We start from the raw sequence: 22,481 nt of genomic DNA on the forward strand, positions 1-22,481 counted from the left end.
ATGGAGTCGCCCGCTGTCAGAGAAGCACTGGAACTTCATGAACCAGGCGGTGGCAGGTGCCAATGTCTGGCGAGAAAATTGGCTTCCCCGCCGCCTTCGCTCTTGGGGCCTTTATTTGTCCCCTGTTACGGCAGCCGCCATGAAAGTGTGGGATAAGATAGCACTTGCAAAAGGCCTCACCACGTTTTCCTCTCCGATGGAGCCCCGTGTGTGAAGTCCACTGTAGCCCAGAGATGGAGAGAGGCGGGCTGCAAGTGATTGGGACACCTGTTTGATCTCAAGGGTATCATTCTGTTAAGCTGAATACGCCACAATCTTTACCTCCCCCGCTCAGATGAATATTACTATGTACAATTGCGGCACTGGGCCACTTCTTTTGGCCTACCTTTCACAAGCTTCTTGTTAACTTACCTCTTTTGAACAGTGGGTGGCGAAGAAAGAGGACGACAAACCTCTCAACAGAACTATATATGCTCCTTTCTCCAAATCTGAAAGGAACCCGCACTAGTGGACAACTCAGGTGGGATCCAGAACTAGGTAGAGTTCTCACAGACAAAGAATGGGATAACATTTATTATAGGGCACACCACACTGCATATCGTACAGCTGGGAATGAATCTGCGTTTAAAGTTGCGACATATTGGTATCTCACCCCTGCTAGGATTCACCAATGGAACAAAAACCACACTGAGGAATGCTGGCGTGGCTGTGGGATGTCAGGCTCCCTTGTGCACCTACTATAGCATTGCCAGAGGCTAGAGCGATTCTGGGAATTGGTTCTCAATAATATTGATGCAGCCTTTGACACCGAGATACCCCGCTTCTCAGCCTACACACTTTTAGGGCTGTCAAACCCCCTTACCTTCCCTCTGAGGTCACTACGCGGTTGGCAAATAGCTTTGGCTCTCCTTGCAGCGCGTCAGGCGATCCTACTAAATGGGGCACTACGACAGTACCTTATCATTCGGCCTGGATCCATAGACTCTGGATGACCTTAGCAATGAAACGGCTCTCACTAATCCAGACTCAGAAAGGTGAGCAATATGCTGGACTTTGGGCTCCATTTAATACATTGCTATCAAAAGATCTCCGTGAGGTCACTTGCCCCAAACTCCTGCAAGTTTTGCATTTGATACCTCTCTGTGTGCTGCGCAGACCACTAGGGAAAAGGAGCGAGAGCGGGTGGGCTGGTGAAATACGGCTCTTTTATAACTCTAGATATTCAGATACAGAGCCCCCTCCCCCTCCTTTAGGTCTCGCCTGAGCCAGCGTATGCACTGCTCTGGCGAGACATTTAGTAAGCGGGGTTTTGAAAGTGCTACCCCATGCTTTTGATGGCCTCTCGCTTGCATTCATGCGCGCGCTCCCGCCAGCTTTCACTGTCCGAAGCGCCATCTGAACCGCGATCAGTTTCACTTTTGCGTTTCACTTTCGCATGCGCGCACTTCCGTTTGCGGCCGTACGTCTTGTTTTATTTCCTTCTACTGCGTGCGCCCACACACAACTCCCACTTCTTCCCCTCCGCCACCACATATCGTGGCCGCTCGCGCACGGCCAACGCTTGTTATATATTTTGAAATTGACCTTAAACACAGGAACAATGCTGTAACAATTTATTTATAAGTTTTGTACAGTTACCACATGCCACTTTCCAGCACTGATCACTTTTAACACCTTGGCTGCTAATGGTTTTCCCCTCCTGTGCTGATAGATCTAGAACCCTATAGTTTCATGACGAGCTCAGCTCGTCGTCAGCACAGCTCAACCGTGCCTCATGACGAGCTGAGCTCGTCATGAGCATCGAAGGGGTTAAGTATTATATGAGAATTTACAGAGAACTTGTTGATACAGCTCTTCTGCCGTTAATGGCGTGTGCGGACTGCAGCAGGGTGGCTTTTTGTGCCTAAATCCTATATTAAGCAATAAATCGCCCCAGGTGGTTTTCATAAATCAGAAGTAGCTCTAGCTATTGAAGAGGACGGTCAACGCTTTCCACTTGCCCTGTACAACCGCATTACCTCCCGCACACACTCGCAGATAAACACATCATGTATGGGTCAATATTTTGATGCTCAAACACTGAGGAGATACATTTCCAGGCAGCAGTTTTCATCCAACACGTCAACAATGACATTTCGCTAATATTCTCCGACTTCGATCCGGAGGTCTACATGGAATAAATTGGTGTTTTTCACCACCCCTGCCATAGGACCGCTGTGTAGGTCACGGAAATAAAACCCACAACCGTCTCAGAGGGATTGTCAGCAGAAGGGCTGGGATGTTCAGGGAATTTTTTGCAGGATAAAATCCTGGTGCAATAGTGGCATAAACAAGGGCTTCAGTTCCCGTTTTCAACAGCCTTTCAGAAATCTCGATAGTTACAGAAGTGGAGAAGTGTGGCTCGGTGGTTAGAGGGGGCAGACCTGAAAGCAGAGGTCAGCCCGGGACCAGAGTTCAATTCCCGGCTCGGCGGGGTCTTGAGTCCTAAAAATGTCCATGGACTCGACAATTCTCCCTCCGGTGCCTACTTGATTCACGGGTTCACACTCTGCGATTCTGGGCAATACCTTGCTTAATCTCCACAATGGCCCCTCGCGGTGGGATGTCTGGCTTTCACCTTGCGGATACCCTGCCGGGGTTATCTCACAGGGGAATACCAGGACGGGTTCCCTAAGCAAGCGCTTAGAAACCGCTTGGTGATTTGCGCTATATAAATTCCTGTACATTTAAATTTACATTTACACGTCAACCTCTCACTGTCCCTAGCAATGTTGCTGATAGAAATCCTTCGAGCTTGTGGCAAGGAGGGCGGCGCAAACAGCTGTTGTACCCAGAGGCGTACGTGAACCACACAACTGTGTTGCATCCATTCATTTAATTTACAATTTTTTGCTCTAATTTGGAGCCCACTTAACCTGGCATAGTAGTTAACTTCCAGGTTACCCTATGTAGATGGGCATACCAATCATGGACAAACAGCACAGAAGAACGTATACCGTCAATCCATCTCACGGAACAAAAAAGGCACACTACACTTCCCGGTATATACGTTGTTTAGAATAGCAAGCTAAGAAAGGCAAGTCGGGTTCGAAGAAGTTAAGCTAAAGAGAAGAGCAGCAGACCCTAAGACGGACAGCAATTAGAGGGCCATACTGTGCACTTTGTTGAGCTCGAACAATTTAAAATTACCAGATTTCATGTCATTGGATACACCATTTTGCAATCCCAGTCGTTCACTTACAATACACACATGCACCGACAGTTATAACAAGCATTGGCATAGCCAATAGGTCTCGCTTTTGGGACCTTATAAGTATTTAGTTATGCATCACTATATCCTTTGTGCAACAACATTAACTGTTGCATGGCTAAGCACTTATAAGGTCCCAAAGGCGAGCCTATTGGCTATGCCAATGATTGTTTCTTTTGTTTTTCGGGTATATCGGGAAGGAGGGGGTTCTCTTTGTATTCTTTTCTCATTGTTGTTTCCCCTCTATGTTGACTCTTGCTTTGGGCCACATTGACTTTCTGAAGATACAGGCAGTCTGAACATAATAGCCTTGCTTCGATATGATGCCTGACCCCGGGATGTAGGCCGTAATACAATGCCTTCTGAACACCTTGGCAAGCACTGTTTATAGCCGGTGGCCCCTGTGGTTGAAGGCTGTGCAACTAATGAGTCACCTTTCAAATGTCTAATAAAATAGATTTGTTCCATAAAAGTATAGGGCCACGGAGTGAACTCGGACTGCCAGGACTTATGACTGGCTAACCATTAGGGATCTTAATTACTTTGTCTCACACACCAGCTGATTACCTGTTAACGGCCCGCTCATGACTCCACAGGCTTAGATATTTAAGACTACCTGAATCGTATCTTATTCTAGAGCCTTCCTGAAACGTGCAGATCAACTGGCAGCCTTCTCTAAGTGAGGGACGCCTAATGGAATCAACCCTCATGATGGGCTGTCATTCTTTTCCCTTGCCCTGAAGAAGACCAGCCACGACACTTGTTCAAAAACGCTTTTGTCGGGGTCTAAACTTCGACGATAGTATGTGGCTCAGCTCTATCAAGCCTCTTGGTTTCATACCAATAAGCAGTTGTGCTATTCCCCAGAGATATTGTCTTCTTCGTTATTCTGACCACCTTTAACTTAATTTCCCTTGATAACTTCTACATTCTTTAATTTCACCTTGTCTATATGATATGCTCTGCACCACTGTCACTGAGCACTCATTGCCACTATAATATGTCACTCCAATATTGCATTGAATATTGACAGCCTTGTAAATACCTGTAAATCTACATGAATGCTCTACTTAACATAAAATAATACTTTTGCAAGCACTTACTTGCCAGTGTTTTTGTGTTCCAACTGCATTGAATACACGTGCTACTCTATGATGTATTTATTATTTGTAAAGCAATTGCTCTTTCCCGACAGAACCATTGTAGCTTCTCATAAAAGGATAGGGCAGTCCTTCCCCACACCTGTCCTCGGAGAGAGAGGTCTGAAAGGAGCGCCCAGTCCCTCTCCACACCCTACTACGCACACCTATCATTACAGGGAGAAGTCTCAGCAGAGAGGCCAGTCCCTCCACACATCCTGCTGTGCAGACCCGTCATTTGAGAGCGGTCTGAAAGGAGTCACGCCTTTCCCCACACCTTACTATGCACACCTATCATTAAAGAGAGGCCTCAGAAGAGAGGCCAGCCCCTTCCCATACCTCCCTACGCACACCCGTCATCTTGAGAGATAGGTCTGAAACGATAGGGCGGTTCCTCTCCACACCCTACTGACCACACCAATCACTGTGAGCAGGGCTTTAAGTGGGGCGAATAAACTGGGGAGTCTCTCAAAGGGGCGTGGCCAATGCAATGTAATTAAGGATGTGCCTTAAAAGAAGTAAGCTAAAATCTGTGCTTAGCACAGTGTGCTGCCCGACTTGTATTTTGCTGTTTCTGTCATTGCATCCAGATATATGATATAACTAGTAACATCATACCTACAACAAGTCAGGACTATTGACTTTACCAATGGTTGTTAGTTGCATATGATAAATAAGCAGCAACTATGGCTTGTTGTACATAATATTGAAAAAGCCTCCACTTAAAGCCCTGGTGACACCACAACAATGTTGCTGCTCCCGAGTTTCAAAAAGAGAAGGTAAATCCAGAGAGGAAATGACTCTCTTTAAAGGATTTCCCTTCCCCTACACGCTCACCTGGCAAGACCTCATGCGATAACTTCTCCACTAGTGAGAAGTGAGCTGTGTGAGCACGCGCTCATTAATGTGCCTGCTGTCACTGCATTCCGGAATAACACGGACCGCCTGTGCCAGGGCACAAAATGGAGCTCGACAGAGACCCATTTCAAGGCCCTCTTTAAAAAAAAAAACTTCTGGTGCTCAGAACCCGAGAGACCCGGCCGACTTAAAGCCCTGACTGTGAGAGTAAAGACACCTTAAAAAAGATTACTAGTGACATGCGTCGGGTGGCGAAAGTGGCCACTATCTGTTTCGCCGTTCTAACATGGCGGGGGAAAAATATTTGGTTACTTTCATTCCCATCCCACAGGACGGGTATTCAGGCACTTATTCTGTCAAGGCTGGACTATGGCACCCTTGAGAAGCTGCATTTCTCTGACCATCTTTCGAAAATAACTGAAGACCTTGGTGTTTTGAGTCAGTGGCAATTAATACTTGCGGAATCCCCAATAATTACCTGTTGCTCAATTTATCTTAAAAGCGAAACTGACTTTTGCCAGTATATTTTTGCTAATGCTGTTATTGCTTAATTTTCATAACGATCTCCACAGTTATGAACTTTTGTAAACAAGATCACTTTGAATGATGGGGACTACGTAGTCCTGTTGCTCATTTAATTTTAACTACTTCGGTAAACGAAGGCACGAGATCCTGGTTGTTTAATTATTTACTGGACCTCTAGGGTCTGAAACCGTGCCAAGTCGTTAAACTCCACTGCCATTTGTATTTCAAATGTGAGTATTTTAATAGTATGCTAATAAGAGTATGCAACTGAAATTGTCCTGCTTACTGCTGCTAGAAGGTGCAAAGTTTTACTGCTAAGGCTACCTGTCCCGCGCCTGATTTGGTTGTTCCCACCATTGAAATGTAGGTTCCATAACCTAAACCTACCTCTAACCCATATAGGTAGCTGTTGAATGGCTTTGCCTTCATTTTGCTATTTTTTTGGGGCGAGGTGGGATTGGTTGTGGCCAGGAGGCTGCTTTAGCTCATTCGCCTGCCTCCTGTAATCTTTAAAAAAAATCAATTCAGACATACATACAAACCCATATAAACGCAGAGGGGCTCAACTGTCATTTACGTTTTGCTTCTGCCTACCACTGCCTGTAGCATGGAGCAAGGAGTCTTCACAGACAAGAGTACCTTTTCTTTGCGCCAATGAAAATGATTTGATAAAACCACTGTAAGTGTTTCTCTAGCTCTACTAAGTACACTTGCCTTCAGAGAAGCACCCATACTGGTCATTTAAAATTGTTCGAATTGGTTATTTCTTTAACGTTTTTTTTCTTTGTTTTTTTTGCAAGCATATGGCCACCACGTTTAGATGGCAGCATGATTTTTTCAGTTTTAGTTTAGTGGCAAGGGCTTGCAAAGTAAGAAAATTTAACCATTTCATCAGCTTGCCAAGGTTGGCTCTACTAACGATTCTGTGCTAATGGGTGGTAATGCCATTAGGGCTGGAAAAATGTTGGGGAATATGAGTACTGTATTAGCTAGGGAAAAATGTTTTATTTTAACAACTTCTTCTTATCCTCAGAAAAACTATGAACAGTATGATGGCTTTGTGGTGTTACATGGTACCGACACGATGGCCTACACAGCGTCAGCCCTGTCCTTTATGTGTGAGAACCTCGGTAAAACTATTGTGCTAACCGGCTCTCAGGTAAGATGTCTGCGCAGTTTTACTCCGCTTTTATGAAACGCGCCAGCTGTGTGCGTCTTGCTAATCGTTTTTGGTTTTCGTGATATTTTTTGCTTTTCTATGTTGTGTGTGGTGCACTACGTCATATTTTCGTCTCACCAGGTTCGTTTTCCAAGTGTAAATCACATCTGCCCTACCGACGTTATGTACACAATCTGAAAAAACAACTGTTTTTGCCGTCTCTTGTTGGTCCACTAATTGAATGTAGTGCAACATAAATATGATATTTGACTGACAACTAACCTCCTTTTGTATTGTATGTGCATTTTATAATAAAACATTTTAAATTTGGAAGCAAATTCATTCAAACCCATAGGGCACATGCAGAGTTCAAGTCACGGTTGTAGATATTCTGTGAGATACTGACACAAACATGTCTGTAGTCCTATATTTAGCGGTATTTGTTTCTTTATAGTTTTAATATTTAAGCCTTCGGTCTCTAAATGAGTCTTCCATTTGGCCTGAGTGGGAGGGGGGCTGGGGGGGGGGGGGGGGGGGGGTTCTTGTTCTCAACATTGTGCAGTGTCACTTTTTTCAAGTCCTATGGCCTAACCGGTTTTCGCATACCTATTAATGCCCAGCTGTTCCAGAATATTCAACAAAGTAATGTGAGGGTTGAGTTATAAGATGATCAAAAACTTAGGCAAGCACCTGTTGCTCTGCCATCGAAATGATCCTGACGTTTCAGCAATTCCAGACCTTTTCAAGGGTAGTTTCCTCTTTTGTTTAACCTCCCAGAGGATTCTCTATATTCTATTTAGTTGTTGCCTCGTGTAGTAGATTTGGTATAAATATTTGAATTAAATGTGCCGATGTCTTTCCGATATGGCACTTGCCAGAGTGCCTTAAAGGTCTGTTGCCAGTCAGCGTCCTTTATGGAGGTCTTAACCTGGGAAAGGTGTCTGGTGAATGTTTCTCTATTGATCTGTGCATTTTGGAGATTTTCTTCCTGACCCTCCCAGAAAATCCTTCCTTGGTCCGACTGCCCAAGTTATTCTTGATGTGGTGAGTTTTGCGTCCAGTGTCATATTGCTTCCTCTGGGTCAATATTAAAAAGCTTAAACTTCCCATTAAAATTCTGATTTTTGTATTGTTTATGGCTGTGAATATAATATGTTGTAATTCGTGTATTATTAGATGCATACTTCTTACTGTAAGGTCAAGGGTCAAGGTCAAGTCTTTATTCGATATTTCATCATAAAAGACATACTAAACAAATCAACCATAAAAACAATTCATCCCATAAAAACGACCAGTTGGAGTGGGTACATTACCCTACAGTACAAATCGCAGATATGATTAAGATTGTGTACTATGGTTAAAACAATAAATTAATATGCATTAAGAACAAACTAAAAATAGCATTAAATCACAATATACAAGACTTCATTTATAGTAAAAAAAACCTGTATAAAAAAACATTTATAATACAGCATATCGTTCCTTGGTACGTCAAACATGTCCCCAATCTGGCATATTAGGGTGCAGTTAATAAGGAATTAATCAACCTTAACCGCAGGATCCAGGCCCAACAAATAAATTTAGCAACCCCAATTACCACCAATAATGAGGTGTCGGTCTTTAGAATTCTGCTAGCTGTTTTTGTCGAAAGTGTACCCAATGTCCTACAGACTGGGCGTAACCACTTATGTCTAAGAGCATGGTACACAGGGCAGACGAAGAGAAAGTGGTAAACTGTTTCTTCCGACTGTGTACACAATGGGCAGCATCCATTACCACTGTTGGCCCAAGACTTTGTTAGACCCCTGAGCGGTAGTGTCCCAACCCTAAGCTGATGGAATAGCTTGCGATCCAGAGGCCTAGTAATGACATTCCAGTAGTCTTAAAGGTGACAGACATCCTTCACCAACACAAAGGGTGCCGTCAATGAGCCGTCTGTCAGTGAAGCATGTCTTTTAGAGACGGCCCATCCCCAGTACAGATCTCTCAACAGCTTTTTCGGGGGAAAAGTAACTGTGTCTGGATTACACCAGAGTTACTTGTTACTGTATTTTTTTTATATTGTTTTGAGTTTCTAATCCTAGAAATTGCTTAGCCCAAGTGTTCTCCGGCTTCCAGCAGTGATTTTTTTCTTTATGTGTAGGGGCACGGGGTGTCTTCAAAAGTAAATGAATTGAGAACTACTGCCCAGAGGGGTTAAAGTCTGGTATTGTATCTGCATTGGCAAGATATGGCCAGAGGGCATGACGAAGGCGTAGGTAACAAAACAATTGCTTCTGCTGATTTTCAAACCACTGCTGCTGCTATTGTGAAGATTTCAACATCTGTCCCAACCTTTAATTCCTGATGTAGCAGCCACCTGAGGGAGAGGCGCACCTAGCTGCCTTTGGGTTCGTGCATCACCCCTTACTCGGAGAGCCACCCCCGTTGCTGGAGGGATGTCTGTGGGGGCATTCCGCTGTATAAGAAGTGAATGGGTGACTTGTTTTCCAGAACCAACAGCTCTGTTATGTGGGCTGGATCAGATTAGATGACTTGCATACTGTTGAGTTTTAGATATGGGACACTGTAATATGGAGAAGTCCAGCATGCCCAACCCCATCAAATGTTTGATTTTTAGCACTTGTCATTGTATCCTATGTGTTTTATTTGTCCTTGGAAATGCCCCTGGTAGGAAGGTGATGCACTTAAGGAATCTTATGGGAAAGTTCTATAGATGCATCAATTCTTCGGTAGGGCCAACATTTTTTTTGTTTAGTCTATTATTGGAATTGAGAGAACAAAGGAAAACGGTACTGTATTATTCGGACAAACCATGTTAGGATTAGGGTGCATATATTTGAGTTCTCACCATAGAACAAGTACTGTAGGGCCATCATTCTATCTAGAGCCACTCTCCCTGTTATTGAAACTGGCTGGGCATTCCTTTGTAATAATATTTTTCCTGTGTTAGACGTGATCTGCCCAGACTTTGGTTTGAAGCCACGTGAAGCCATTTCAGTGGAAGAGCGGGAATCCCCTTTCTGTCACGTCCACAAATTGTTTGACCATCAAAATGCTAGACTTGGCCTACTCTACCTTGAGACCGGAAATGTTCTGAATTCGTGTACTATCTGCTGTACTTTGTGCATTTGTGTCCGCAGCAACTTTTTTTTTTTTATTGCACATAGAGGTAGTTTCAGGTTACCCAGCTTCTGGCCTACAACCCCCCCCGGGCCGGCCGCGTCACAGGTATTACATTCAACTCCACTTCATACAGTACACAGCCTGGTGGCCGACAACCCGGGGGTCCGGCGGCGCAGTGTAGATTTCGTGTTCTCATAATCTAGTATTGATCAGAAGTGCCGGCGGCCTCTAATATTCATGTGCGTTTTCAACTTTTTCTCCCCCTAAATCAACCCAATAACTCCCTTATTGCACTACCCCCCGTACCCTCGCTCATTGCCTCACAACAGTTCCCCGCTCCGTGGCCCATTGCCCGTGTCCTCCCATATCTGTCCTACCCCCAGACCCCGTGTCTGCTGGAATAAGTGTGGACAATTGTAGAAGGACCCCAATGAAGATCCCGGTCCTCGTCTAACTTTTAGTGTGATATCCAGAGGCATCTCCTTATGGTGTGTGGTCCCCTTAGTGCACCCCCCGCTGGAATACCTCGCACCCCGTCCGACCCCGCTGCCCCCTTGTCCCTACCCCTGCTGGTTCACCCTGACCCGCCTGCCGCCACCCCGTGTGGGCCGCTGTCCGTCGAACATGCGTTTTCAGCCTGCTGCCCCTGCAGGTAGGTTTTGTAGAGGGCCCAGAAGTTTTTCGGGCGGCTTTTCGGAAGTAACAGTTCACTGTATGTCTCTGTCTGTGTGCTACAGTACAGCATGTCCCGGGCCCATCTGGCCTTAGTCGGTAGAGGGCCTCGCACCCAGCACTGTGCCACTACTCTCCTGGCCATTAGCATCCCCATGTCTGCGAGTCGGCGTATCGCCCCCGGTAGCCCCTTTGAGTTACCTATGAGTGCTAACCCCGGGTCTATGTCCAAGTCCACCTCCAGTATTTTGCTCATCTCGGTAAATATATCTCGCCAGAACCTCTGTATGCCCGGGCATGCCCACGAGAGGTGTAGGAAGTCTGCGTCAGCCGCCCGGCAGCGCTCGCAGTGAGCCTCCGGTCGCAGCCCGTATCTGTGAAGCTGTGCCGGGGTGTAATACACCCTTTGGAGGAATTTAAAGTGTATGAGCCGATGTTTCCCATTTAGGGAAATACGTTTCGTGTCTTCACAGCAGTAACGCCACGTCGCGCCGTCCAGTGTCGTTCCTAAATCTCTCTGCCAGTCCAGCCGGGCTTTCGAGGGTCTGCGCTCCCCATGCGATCTAGCTATGCTGTAGAGGTTGGTCAACAGCTTCTTGGGATCTTTGTGTGTGATTGTGTACGTTAGTTCTGGGACTTCCGGAGGCTCCGCCATGTCCGGGCCCAAAAATTCCGAGAGGGCGCTCCGAGTTCTATGGAAGTGGAATCTTTGGAGCAGCGGTGGCTCAACTCCATCCCTCCTCGTTTGGTCCCAGGTTTTGGCAGTGCCGTCCAGGAACAGGTCGCCTGCCTTGCACAGCCCCAAGTTTGTTAGCCCCTGCGTGACCGCTTTGTCCACCATGGGCGGGAGCCAGCGCATCCATTCTATCGGCATCTCCGGTGAATAAATCACCCCCCCCCTGTCGGAACAGTAGTGAGTGCCAGGCGTGGTTAGTACAGGAGATGGAGTCCAGCGTCCCTGCCCGACGGTCCTGCGGTTGGCAGATCGTCGCCGGGAGCGGTATTGGATGGGCGAATAGTCGTTCCATCCCAACATGCGGGATTTGCCGGTCGCCGTGTACCTAAGTGTGCAAGTGCGACGCCTGGGCTACCCTGTAGTACAACTCGAGGTCCGGCGCCGCCAGACCCCCCATGTTGTACAGGAGGGTAAGCGTTGTCCACTTGACTCTCGGTTGCTTCCCTGCCCATGCTAGTTTTAGCAACAGGCTGTTCAAGCGGTGAAAGAAGGTCTTAGAGAGCACAATCTGCAGTGCGCTAAAGAGGAACAGAAATCTCGGCAGCACTATCATCTTCATTATGGCAATGCGGCCAAGCAGTGTGAGGGGGAGTTTGCACCATACCTCTATATCGTCCTCTAGCTTACTGACCGCCTTCCCATAGTTCTGTCCTAGCAGTTGGTCTGGGTCCGTGTGTATCTGGATCCCCAAGTATCTAATCGGGTCTTCCGTCCACTGGACAGGGTACTCCGTCTCCACTCGCGTGGTCGCCGGAGTGAGTGGCAGCACTACCGATTTCGCCCAGTTAACCTTGAGCCCCGATAGTGCACCAAACCGAACCACCTCCCTCAGGAGGGGGGGAAGCGTAGCAGCGGGGTCGTGGGCATACAGCAACGTGTTGTCCGCATACATAGATACGACAATTTTGTACGTGGGGAACCGAACCCCCTCGTGGCTGTGGTACTCCCTGAGTGCACAAGCGAGAGGCTCGGCGGCGAGTGCATACAGTAAAGGGGATAATGGGCATCCCTGACGGGTGCCCCGCCCTATGAATAGGGGGCGGGAGACCGTATTGCCCAAACGGACCCTAGCCGAGGGGCCGTCATACAGCGCTCCTATCATTTGGATGAAGGGTTCGCCAAGTCCCATAAGGCGTAACACTTGAAGAAGGAATGGCCATTCGACGGAATCGAATGCCTTCTCCATGTCTAAGAAAAGCGCTACCGCTGGTGTATCCTGTTTCACGTGTTGTATGGTACCCAGCACCGTTCGTATGTTGTAAGTCAGGTTTCTGTATGGGATAAATGCCGCCTGCTCTGGGGCCACTAAGTCAGAGGCCAGCAGCGCAAGCCTATTCGCCAGTACCTTGGCATAGAGCTTGGTGTCGACGTTGAGGAGCGATTATGGGCGGTATGAGCTACAGTCGTCATGTGGTTTACCCGGCTTCAGAATGGTGACTAACATCGCCTCTCTCATGGAGCTGGGCATGGTGCCTTGCACGCATATGTCCTCCAGGAGGGTATGTATGTGCGGCAGCAGTTGTTCCTGGAATGCTTTATAGAATTCGACTGACAGCCCATTGATGCCTGGCGCACTGCCCGATCTCATGGAGGCTAGCGCGTCTCTGATTTCGTCAATCTGAATAGGGCACATCAAACTCCCTGTCGGAGTTTGGGAGGAACGGGAGTTGTATGTGGTCTAGATAGTCCAGAATGTCGGCCGACATGACGCCGCTCCTGGAAGAACATAGCTCCGCATAATAATCTCTGAAGGTCGCTGCAATTTCCGCCTCATCTGTCACCCTTTCTCCATCCGAATTTAGTAAGTCTGAGATTAGCGCCTTTCTCCGTTGGCCTTTAACAACATTGGCCAGAACAGAGCCCGGTCTCTCTCCCTCGCCATAGGTGCGGGCCGTGGCGTATTTACCTAGGTGTTGTACTTCCCTGTCCGCAGCTTCGTGATATTCAGGAGACTCTTAATGTCATCCTCTGTGGCGTCATCAGGGCTAGAGCGAGTTCGTGCCTCAAGCGCTTGCAATCGGAGCTCAAGGTCTGCAAGGGTGGCCCTAATAGTCTTTAGGACACTGGAGTGCTTGGACATCGCTATGCCTCTAATATAAACTTTGAACGCATCCCAAATTGTTTGGAAGTCCTCCACAGACCCCACATTTTTCTCGAAGAACACATCAATCGCCTCCGCCAGCTCGCCGCGGAAGAGCGGGTCCAACAGGGAGTATGGTGGGAAGCGCCATGTAAACGGTGCGAATCCCTTCACTGGGGTGTCTAAAGTTAACAAGACAGGGGAGTGGTCAGAAAGGGTGCGCGGGAGCACCTTACAATGTCGAATGGCTCTATTGATTCCTGCTGTGATGAACCAATAATCTATTCTGGTGTGTATGTCATGGAATGCGGAGTAGTGTGTAAAACCGCCCCTCCCCTCATTCCTGTACCTCCATGCATCAGTTATATCCATCATCACTAGCTTTGCCGTGAGCGATTGCGCAGCTGCTGAGGGCCGACGGGGGGGGGTCCCGATGACCTGTCTGTCTTGGTTTAGTGTCAGATTAAATTCCCCACCCCAGAGTATATGTGGATTCACGTGTCTGGCTATCTCATTGGCTAGGGCATCAAAGAAATCAGGGGAGTCATAGTTGGGGCCATATGTGTTAACCACCAGCAAGTCCATCCCCCGCCCCTTACAGGACGCTATGACGTACTGTCCCTCCGTGTCGACCCCCACTGTCTGTATCGAGATGCCCGATTCTGGGTTTACCCAGGTGAGGACCCCTCGAGCGTGTGAGGTGAACCCAGCCACCGCTATGTGCCCCGCCAATCCCCTAGTGTGCAGCATAGTACTCGATAATGGGAGGTGCGTTTCCTGCAAGAGCGCAATATCGATATTGTGGCGCCTGAGATAACACAATACCTTCCTGAGCTTCCTGTGGTCATTAAGTCCCCTTACATTCCACGTGAGGGCGTGTATCAGTGCAGGCCGCCCATCAGCCCGCCCACCACCTATTTCAGCCATAAGGACATTGCGCTGTTTGCATTGACTTAACCGAATATGTAGGACAGGCCATATTGCAGGCAATCAAGTGTTCGAAGCAGGCACTTTGCATATCGTGAGGCAAGACACAGTGGAACAAAACAGAACAACCAAAGCTTCACAGCCCCCCCCTCCCACAGCAGACCATCCCCAACTTGACCCAAACTGCATGCCCCCACCCCAACCCAACCCCCCAAAAGGCCCCCATAGGACCCAACTGGAACCTGTTGTGCTATCAGCGCTAGGGCGGAGGTCGCCAAAATTAGAACAGGTAGCATTTGTTTCAAGACAGTGTCTACCTTCCGGCTCACCGCCTCTTCACCCATTTCGTAACCTTCAACGGCTCCACATGTACGGCTGTCTGTGTAAGATACTCACCAGTCTCTGCCGGTGCAAAACGCCCCCACCACCCAACCCCCAAAAGCCCTCTAGTCAAATAGAACCACATTAAGAAGTAACATCCCAAAGTCCACAAGTCGACAGATGCAACAGGCCAAAAAGTCTAATATAGAAAGTGTGGAACATTGACTTGGAACATTCTCGCCATGTCGCAGGGTCCGTGGTTGCGCGGGAAGAACTCTCAGATCACTCCAAGGCAGTCCGCAACCTCCGGTCGCCAAACGATCTGCGCCCCCTGCTTGGCGTTTCTCCGCGATGTCCCGCAGGCCACCAAAGCTCAGGCAGATCAGTAGAAACGGAGCAGTCATTCTTGCTCCTCTAACCCGCTGGAGGGGTCCTGTTCATTCGCATGTTCCCTAGGGCTGTTCCGTTGTTCTTTGGTCCAGGATTTCAGCGCCTTTTGAAGATCTTTAGGATTCGTAAAGATGTGAGAGTGACCGCGTCGGTTTATCCTCAGTTTCGCTGGATACAGCATTGCATAGTCCAGACCTAGATCACGCAGCTGCTGTTTATACGGTGCAAAATGTCGCTGCTCCTCCTGCACTTTGGCGGTGAAATCCGGGTACAGGGAGATGTTTGAACCCTCATACTGTAGTTGTCCTTTCTCCCTGGCGACTCGTGGCGCTGCATCCCTATCCCGGTAGTTCAGAAGCTTCGCTATTATGGGCCTCGGGGAGGCTCCCGGAGGCGGCTTCCGGCCCAGCGAGCGGTGTGCTCTTTCGACTATAAACATGTTGGAGAATATGTCGCCCCCTAGCAAGGTGGTGAGTAGCTTCTCGACAAGAGCTCCATCTTACCCGTCTGGGTCGTCTCTGGGACCCCCGTGATACGCACGTTGGATCTCCGGGAGCGAGCTTCCAAATCCTCCGACTTGTCTTGGATCACTTGCAGGAGCTTTGCCATGTGCTTGCGATCTTTGTCAAGTTCCATTTGCCCCTCTTCCACTTCTGTGATCCGCCTCTCAGACATGTCGAGGCGCTCCGCATGTTTGTCTACCCTTTCCGAAATCCTGTCCATGCGGTATGTGAGTGCGCCGATCTTCGTGCCTATCGACGCCATGCTGTCTTGGAGGCCCTTCTCCATATTAACCAGTAATTCCTTTATTCCGGAGTAGAACGAACTGTCCTGCGTCACCGTGGGGTGTCCATTGTCCTGGTCCCCAGCATCCGGGGCCTTGTTGCGCCGTTGCTCGAAGGGCAGTTTGGATTGCGTTTTGTCGCCTTTCCCCATCTTGCAGTGTTGCTGACCCTCAGCGGCTCCTTGCGCGGAACAGATCTGGTGGAGAGGTGGTCTCAGTGGCCTTCGTGACACAGCTCCCGTGCGGGCACCTAGTATCTCCTGCTCTTCCCTCGACGTGGTAGCTGCACTCATCAAGCGGGAGTGGCCGTCGCGGCTGGGCTGCCGCGGATGCGGAGCCGCAGGGCTATTACGGGCAGCTCTTCAGCGAAACCGCTGCAGTAGGCGCTGTGTAGCTTGGTTGGTCACTCTTCCCGACCCACCATGCAGGGCACACACAGCGCAGCAGTCTGTCTCCTCGTCTAAAAGGGGAGGGAAGATGCAAGAATGGTCCAAAATGGCGCGCCGTCCGTCTTGTCTGCTGGCCTCCGGTTTACCTTAAGCCCACTGCAGTCGTCGCTTCGCAGCTCCCTCAGTATTAATCCCACAGGATGTGCCAACTGCTGGGAGAGGTAGGCTGCCACGTCATGGAGAGGGGGATGAGCAGCTATTATGGGATGCCAAAGTCCATTTGGTGTATACGTAGTTCCCAGCAAGTCCCACTCCCTGGCCACACAGTGGGGGTGCTCCGTGCAGTCAAGGGCCTCTTTCCAGCTCCCAGAGGCGTGATTAGTCCACAACCGGCACTAGGGATCCCCGCAGACCCCCAACCGCTCAGCAACAAGTCTGGCCTCTGTCTCGCAGCTCAGCCACGTGTCCGACCACCCTCCAGTTGCGTATAGGCCAAGTACTCCCAGCGTCCACTTTTGGGCCTCAATGGCCTTTCCGAGTGTCTTTCCGTGCCGGGTGTAATGTATGTAATGTATAGGCATTTATATAGCGCACTACTTACCCGTAGGGTCCCAAGGCGCTTCGACCACTGCGAAACCCTTCCTGGCTTCCCTGAGAGATGGTCCCTTAATGGGTATCTCCAGGGTGAGACCAGGCATCCCCGGCGGTCTGGTGGGGCCGTTAGTGAAGATGAGGCAAGCTAATGCCCAGAGTTGCCGAGTGTGATCGCTGATCAGAGTGGGCACCGAGGCGAGAGAATTATCGAGTCCGCTGACCCTGGTCCAGAAACCTGCCGCGCCGGGAATCGAACCCTGGTCCCGGGCCGTCCTCTGCTCTCGGGTCTGCCGCCTCTAACCAGTGAGCCACACTACTTCACCCCCGCGGCGTCCGGCACTCACCGCTGTGTTCGCATGCTGTCCTGCTCTCGGTGGCGGGGGTGAAAGTTCGCCGCTTCCGGTGCCGCCGGGCCTGTGGTTCGGCACGACGCCGGCAAGCTCCGCCCCCCGTGTCAGCAGTAACTTAAAAGAGGACGTCATCAGCACATAGAGATCTTTTGTCTCTAGATTTGGAGTGCATATAAAGATGTCACTTGCCCATCTAAACATGTTTTCCTTGCAAGCGGTTCAGTTGCAAGTGCGAAAAGCCCTGCCAAACTGGGAAGAGGTAACACCCTGCTGACCGTGACTCTTGCTGGCTGTCGTCTGTAAAGAAGACTTGTGTAGGTGACGTGCCCTTTATTTTGTTCCCAAAAGTTTTATTGAGTTTGAAAACTATACAAAGCCAGACATGCATACAACTTTTGGGGCTCAAGAGTACACAGTAAAACCATGGCCAATGACAAGATGTAGGAAAGTAGGATCTACTTCTATGGTTCCCCCACTTTTAGACTGGTGCTAAGCTGTATTTTGACTAGTCTGACTGGAATCCTGCTAATCATGACACTAGCATATCTGCTTTCTCCTTAAAGTGTTCTGTTGAGTACTTAGGAACACTCCAGATTGGATACTGGGGTACCCTTATCAGTCCCTAGTATACGTTACTAAGGTATCCAGGGCATAAGTAACCCAGAGGTCTCTCATGGGCTGAAGCATGCATTATGCCACCTATGGGAGACCATTCAAAATGGTTCTACAGGCCTGCCATTGCAGCCTGTGTAACTTGGTGCTTGCACCACTTACTTAAGATATAGGTTTACTATATCAAGGAGCACTGCACTTAAAACCTGTAAGTCCCCCCTAAAGCAGGCCTTTGCAATACTGGAGGCAGGGTGCTTGGTTCTAAGTGTGAGGGTGCCCCTGCAGGAGCAGGACACCCCTTGCAGCCTTTGGAGTCCATTCTCCCGGGTTGTCAGTGAAGCACCCATATACTATATAGAGGGGAACCCTGTAATTACGCGATGACCATGCCGAAAACGGCTGCAACGAATCCTATCATGTTTGGTATCAAACATGTTGGAATCATATCTCCATACCGTAAACAGTGTGGGAGGTATGATTCCCAGCACTGGAAGAGCCCTCCGTTAGGCTCTCAGTGTTACTGGTACCAGTCTCCTAGACCAGTACAGCACAAAATGGTTGCTGCCAAGCAAAGAAACATTTCTGCCCTCCTGCTGCTGAGCCAAGCTCGAGCAGAGGAAGGTGGAACAATAGGCATCCTGTCACAGGGAGGTGTGACCACCTCCCAGACAGGATTTAGTGTATTGAGACCGGGTGGGCGCGTTTGCCAGCACCAGAAAGTCTGCTTGAGGGGAACACTTGGTGTTCCAGTGCATAGTCCAGCTCAAACCAGTTCTGGGAGCCGTTGTCTCCCACTCTGGCGCAAAACTGGACAAAGGACATGGAGTTAGCCACCCCTCCCGTCCCCCCGAACCCACCCATTCAGACCCTCCCCTGGGAGGGTCCCCTGAATCTTCCCAATCCTTTCCCTGTGGTACTTGACTTAAAGGGTGTAGGTCCCTCGATTTGTCTTGGGATAAGATTCAGATCAGACACCACTGCACTTCTATCGTCTGGGCACTCTGGACTTCGTTTGGGCTTGACTTCGTCTCCCTTCCAGTCTGCTTCATTGTCTGTGCCTGTGCATTGTACAGGAACCTTCCAAGGCCTGTGAAGCATCAAAGACACCGGAAGTAATCTCCCATTGAGTGAAAGTCACTCCCCTGCATTTGCAGGCACTGCAACTCCGTCGGCCAGTCTGCAGATCCTGAGCTCCTCTGGACTCCGTAGGCTCCAACACAGGTGGTGGTTTTCCACAGCTCCCAAGGCCTGCCCTTTCACCATGTTCGAGGCCAGTATCCCTTGTGGGGGGTTGCAATAACTGAATCTCTGTACACCGCACCCAAACTTGCAAAGGCTTGTTGGCTTCTTTGCAAGTGGCCTGATCCCCCTGCCTTTGGTGAGTCCCCTGGACTTTGCTGGTCCCGACGTAGCTCTTTCTTTGATTCCTGCGTGGCTTGCCTTTGCCAATGCTTGTTTGTGCTCTCACCGGACACTGCCCCCTTAGAACTCAACATCCTTCGTGGGACGGCTCCAGGTCCTCCTCAACGTTGCCTGGTCCTCACAGTCCAAGTCATTGTCATCTTCCCTTAAGCACCCGACATTGGAGGGCATTTGTCTTCCAAGCCTCCTGGTCACTCCTCTTCAAGAATCCATCCATGAATTTGACCAGACACTTTCTCCTTCTTCCCCAGCGGCACTTTCTTAAAGTCCTCCATTGGGTTAGACAACGGTTTCCGACACCACTTCACACGTATGCACCCGGCTTTCCTGCTGTAGGTTATGTGGGTACTAGGGTATCCACAGGTGGGGTGGCTCTCCAACCTTCTGTCTTCCAAGCGGTTTCTTCAGAGTCCACTAGGAAGGGTCCTTAATGTTTAAAAATCGAACCGCAACTTGCACACAGAGTTGTACGGAACACACAGGCGTCGTTCTAAACGACACACGCTCTCCATGGGGTCCCTATCTACTCGCCTTAGGTGGTTCCTTGGGGTGCCAGCACTTCTATGTCTTCACAACACTGTCTTGACTCGAGTTGTTGGTCTTATAGCACTTTCTTAGTATATGGTTTGGTCCCCCATGGGGCCACTGTGTATTGCATGCTATTTACTGTGTTTCTTTGCTAAAGTATTGTGTGCATTATGTTTATCTCCGTGTTTGAAGCTATCGGAACATACAATAAATACATATTTTTATAAATACTGAGTGTGGTTCTTTTTCACTTCATCTATACTTAAGATTGCCTTCTGGTAAAACAAGCTGCTTTACACTGCTTCTGGACTAAGCCTGAAGGCTGCTTTCCACAGCTACCACTTAGAGAGCTTTCAAAGGTTGTCTAAGAACTCTTAAATCCTAATAAGGGTTGTCTGGACTGGTGCAAGGTGCCCACTGACATTAATGTACATCAAATACCAGGCCAACTATTCACACAAGAGAAAAGAACACATAACCTTGTATTGGTATTTCCGTTCTTGGTAAGCTGTGCAATATTAGTACGATATGTAGTTGGCCTTATAGAATACCCCAGGCTTTCAATATACTTATTGAGCATCCATGGTGCACATAGAGCAATGGTTTTAAGGCACCAAACATTTAAAGAAATAGACGGTGAGAGAAGATCAGAAGAAGGAAAGGGGTGGGTAAGGAGTGAGACAATCAGTGGCTGATCGACGGGGTCTCGAGCACAACCCTGAGCATATGGTGAAGATCAAGGCGTCTGCACAACCTACTGTGAGATGTGACTAAAGGATTCCAAAGTTGTCCAAATTAGTTGAGTCAGTTGGGTTTACCACAGCCTTCTTTTGGTCTGAATGAGTACTTTTAAGATATGTGAGCCATGCCCACCATGTGTAATAGGAAAAATTGTTACTAGCCTTCCAGTCTAGCAATGCAATGGTGATAAATAATCGAGTAGGGTAAGGTCCAATTCTGACAGAGGCAGTGGTGTTTCTAATGCATATGAGCCCAGTATGATTGCTGGGAAGTCCATTGAGATGGATGTTTTGAATAGTCTGTCTATTTGGGCGGCAGTATCATTCCAATAAGAGGTAAGCTGTGTACAAGAGAAGAGCATGTTTTCTGGTCGCCACGCTGTGCTCTGCATGACGAGCAAAAGTCCAGATCCCTCCGTTTTCGTTTTGAGTCTACTAGGGGTCCAGTAGAGTGTGCTGCAAAAAATGTTGTTTGTACTTATGGTGGGACAAGTTCACCCTTGAGCAAGTTTTATCCCAGGTGTTCTCTGCCGGCGGTGACCTTTCTTTATCAGAATGAGAACGAGCCCATTTACTACATAGGTTGAAGGTGGGTCATTTATTAGTACTACTGATTAGTTTGTAAATCTTAAATGCTATGTGGCCCCCTGACTAGATACATTTAAGAGAGGAGAAAAAAGTTATATTTGTTAAAGGGCCTAATTTAGAGATCCTTGTGTTTCTTTTCAAGAAGTCCTAGAACTCCAGTTTGGAAAGGTAGTACTTTCCTTGGAGGGTTGCAAAGGTTAAGGGTTCAGTACCTATGTAGAGGTCTGACACTAGATGCCCGGTGTGGCCCCAGTGTAGGGAAGATGGGCAGTTAAAGTTTCTTATTGTACCATAAAGAGACGGAATAAGATTTAACGTTGGAGGCTAGAGATTTGTCCACAATAAGTAAAGCTTTATTGTCATCACTGAAAGCGAAGTTGTAGTGGGTAAAAGCATGCAGTCATAGTTGGGGTCGCTACCAAGGGGAACAGGCTGGCAATATAATGCTCCGTCTCGAGCCACGCTGATCTGTCGGTGGGGTTCCTGTTCAACCATCTGGAGGCCTGGCTGCATATGTGCACACTTTTATATATGCTTGATTATGCACATTGCATCAAACGCCGTTCAGCCATGTTTGGCGCTTGGTAAACGCACATCTGATATGCTCAAATCAAGTATTCGTAAACGTCATTCCCTTGAGTGTCCGCTTGAATGTAGCCTTTAATAACTCCTATGGGAGTGGCTGTTGTCTCATTTACCAGTGGGCGTGATCATGTGTTCTTTGGCCAGTTTGAGTGTCTATTTTTAGGTCTCGCCTGATCCAGCGCATGTGCTGATCACGCTTGCGTTCACGCGAGCTTACACGCGCGCAGCCACCATCTGTCTCCTCCGTCAGGTCATTAAGTTGCTTGTTTTTATTTCTCGTGCTGTCCCCTCTGCCTCTGTCCGATCACTTTCGTTTGAATCCAAATGTAAATTACCATGGTGTGCAAACTTTTTCGAGTTGCATCAAAATTTTCTTAGTATTAGTCTTATGAATAAACGTATTTTTCTCAAACTTTGTAGGCTCTTCCGTGCACGACCACGTATTTACTCTGCTCGTCAATGCCTATCAACTATACAAATTGGTATTGGGCCTAATTTAATTGCTCCCAACACGCAACTTGCATGGATTACAGTACACACAACCACACACAAAACCACACCCACAATCACACCCACACACAACCACACACACATCCCCACACACAACCCCACACAAAACAACACACACAACCATGCACTCAAACACACACACAACCACACACACAGGCACCCACACAAGCACCCACACAAGCACCCACCACACACA

The 22,481-nt window shown here is 48.5% G+C and overlaps 1 protein-coding gene across 1 annotated transcript in view; it reads left to right on the forward strand.

The window, feature by feature from the left end:
* LOC147690254 (60 kDa lysophospholipase-like) overlaps positions 1–22,481 on the forward strand; it is a 363,203-nt gene that overhangs the window by 77,851 nt on the left and 262,871 nt on the right. Inside the window, exon 4 of the mRNA XM_086937891.1 lies at positions 6,806–6,931. Within this exon, the coding sequence (XP_086794017.1) occupies positions 6,806–6,931 (126 nt within the window). The remainder of the gene's footprint in view (positions 1–6,805; positions 6,932–22,481) is intronic.

Source organism: Lissotriton vulgaris, chromosome 9, assembly GCF_964263255.1.
Source record: "Lissotriton vulgaris chromosome 9, aLisVul1.2, whole genome shotgun sequence".
Lineage (NCBI taxonomy): Eukaryota > Metazoa > Chordata > Amphibia > Caudata > Salamandridae > Lissotriton > Lissotriton vulgaris.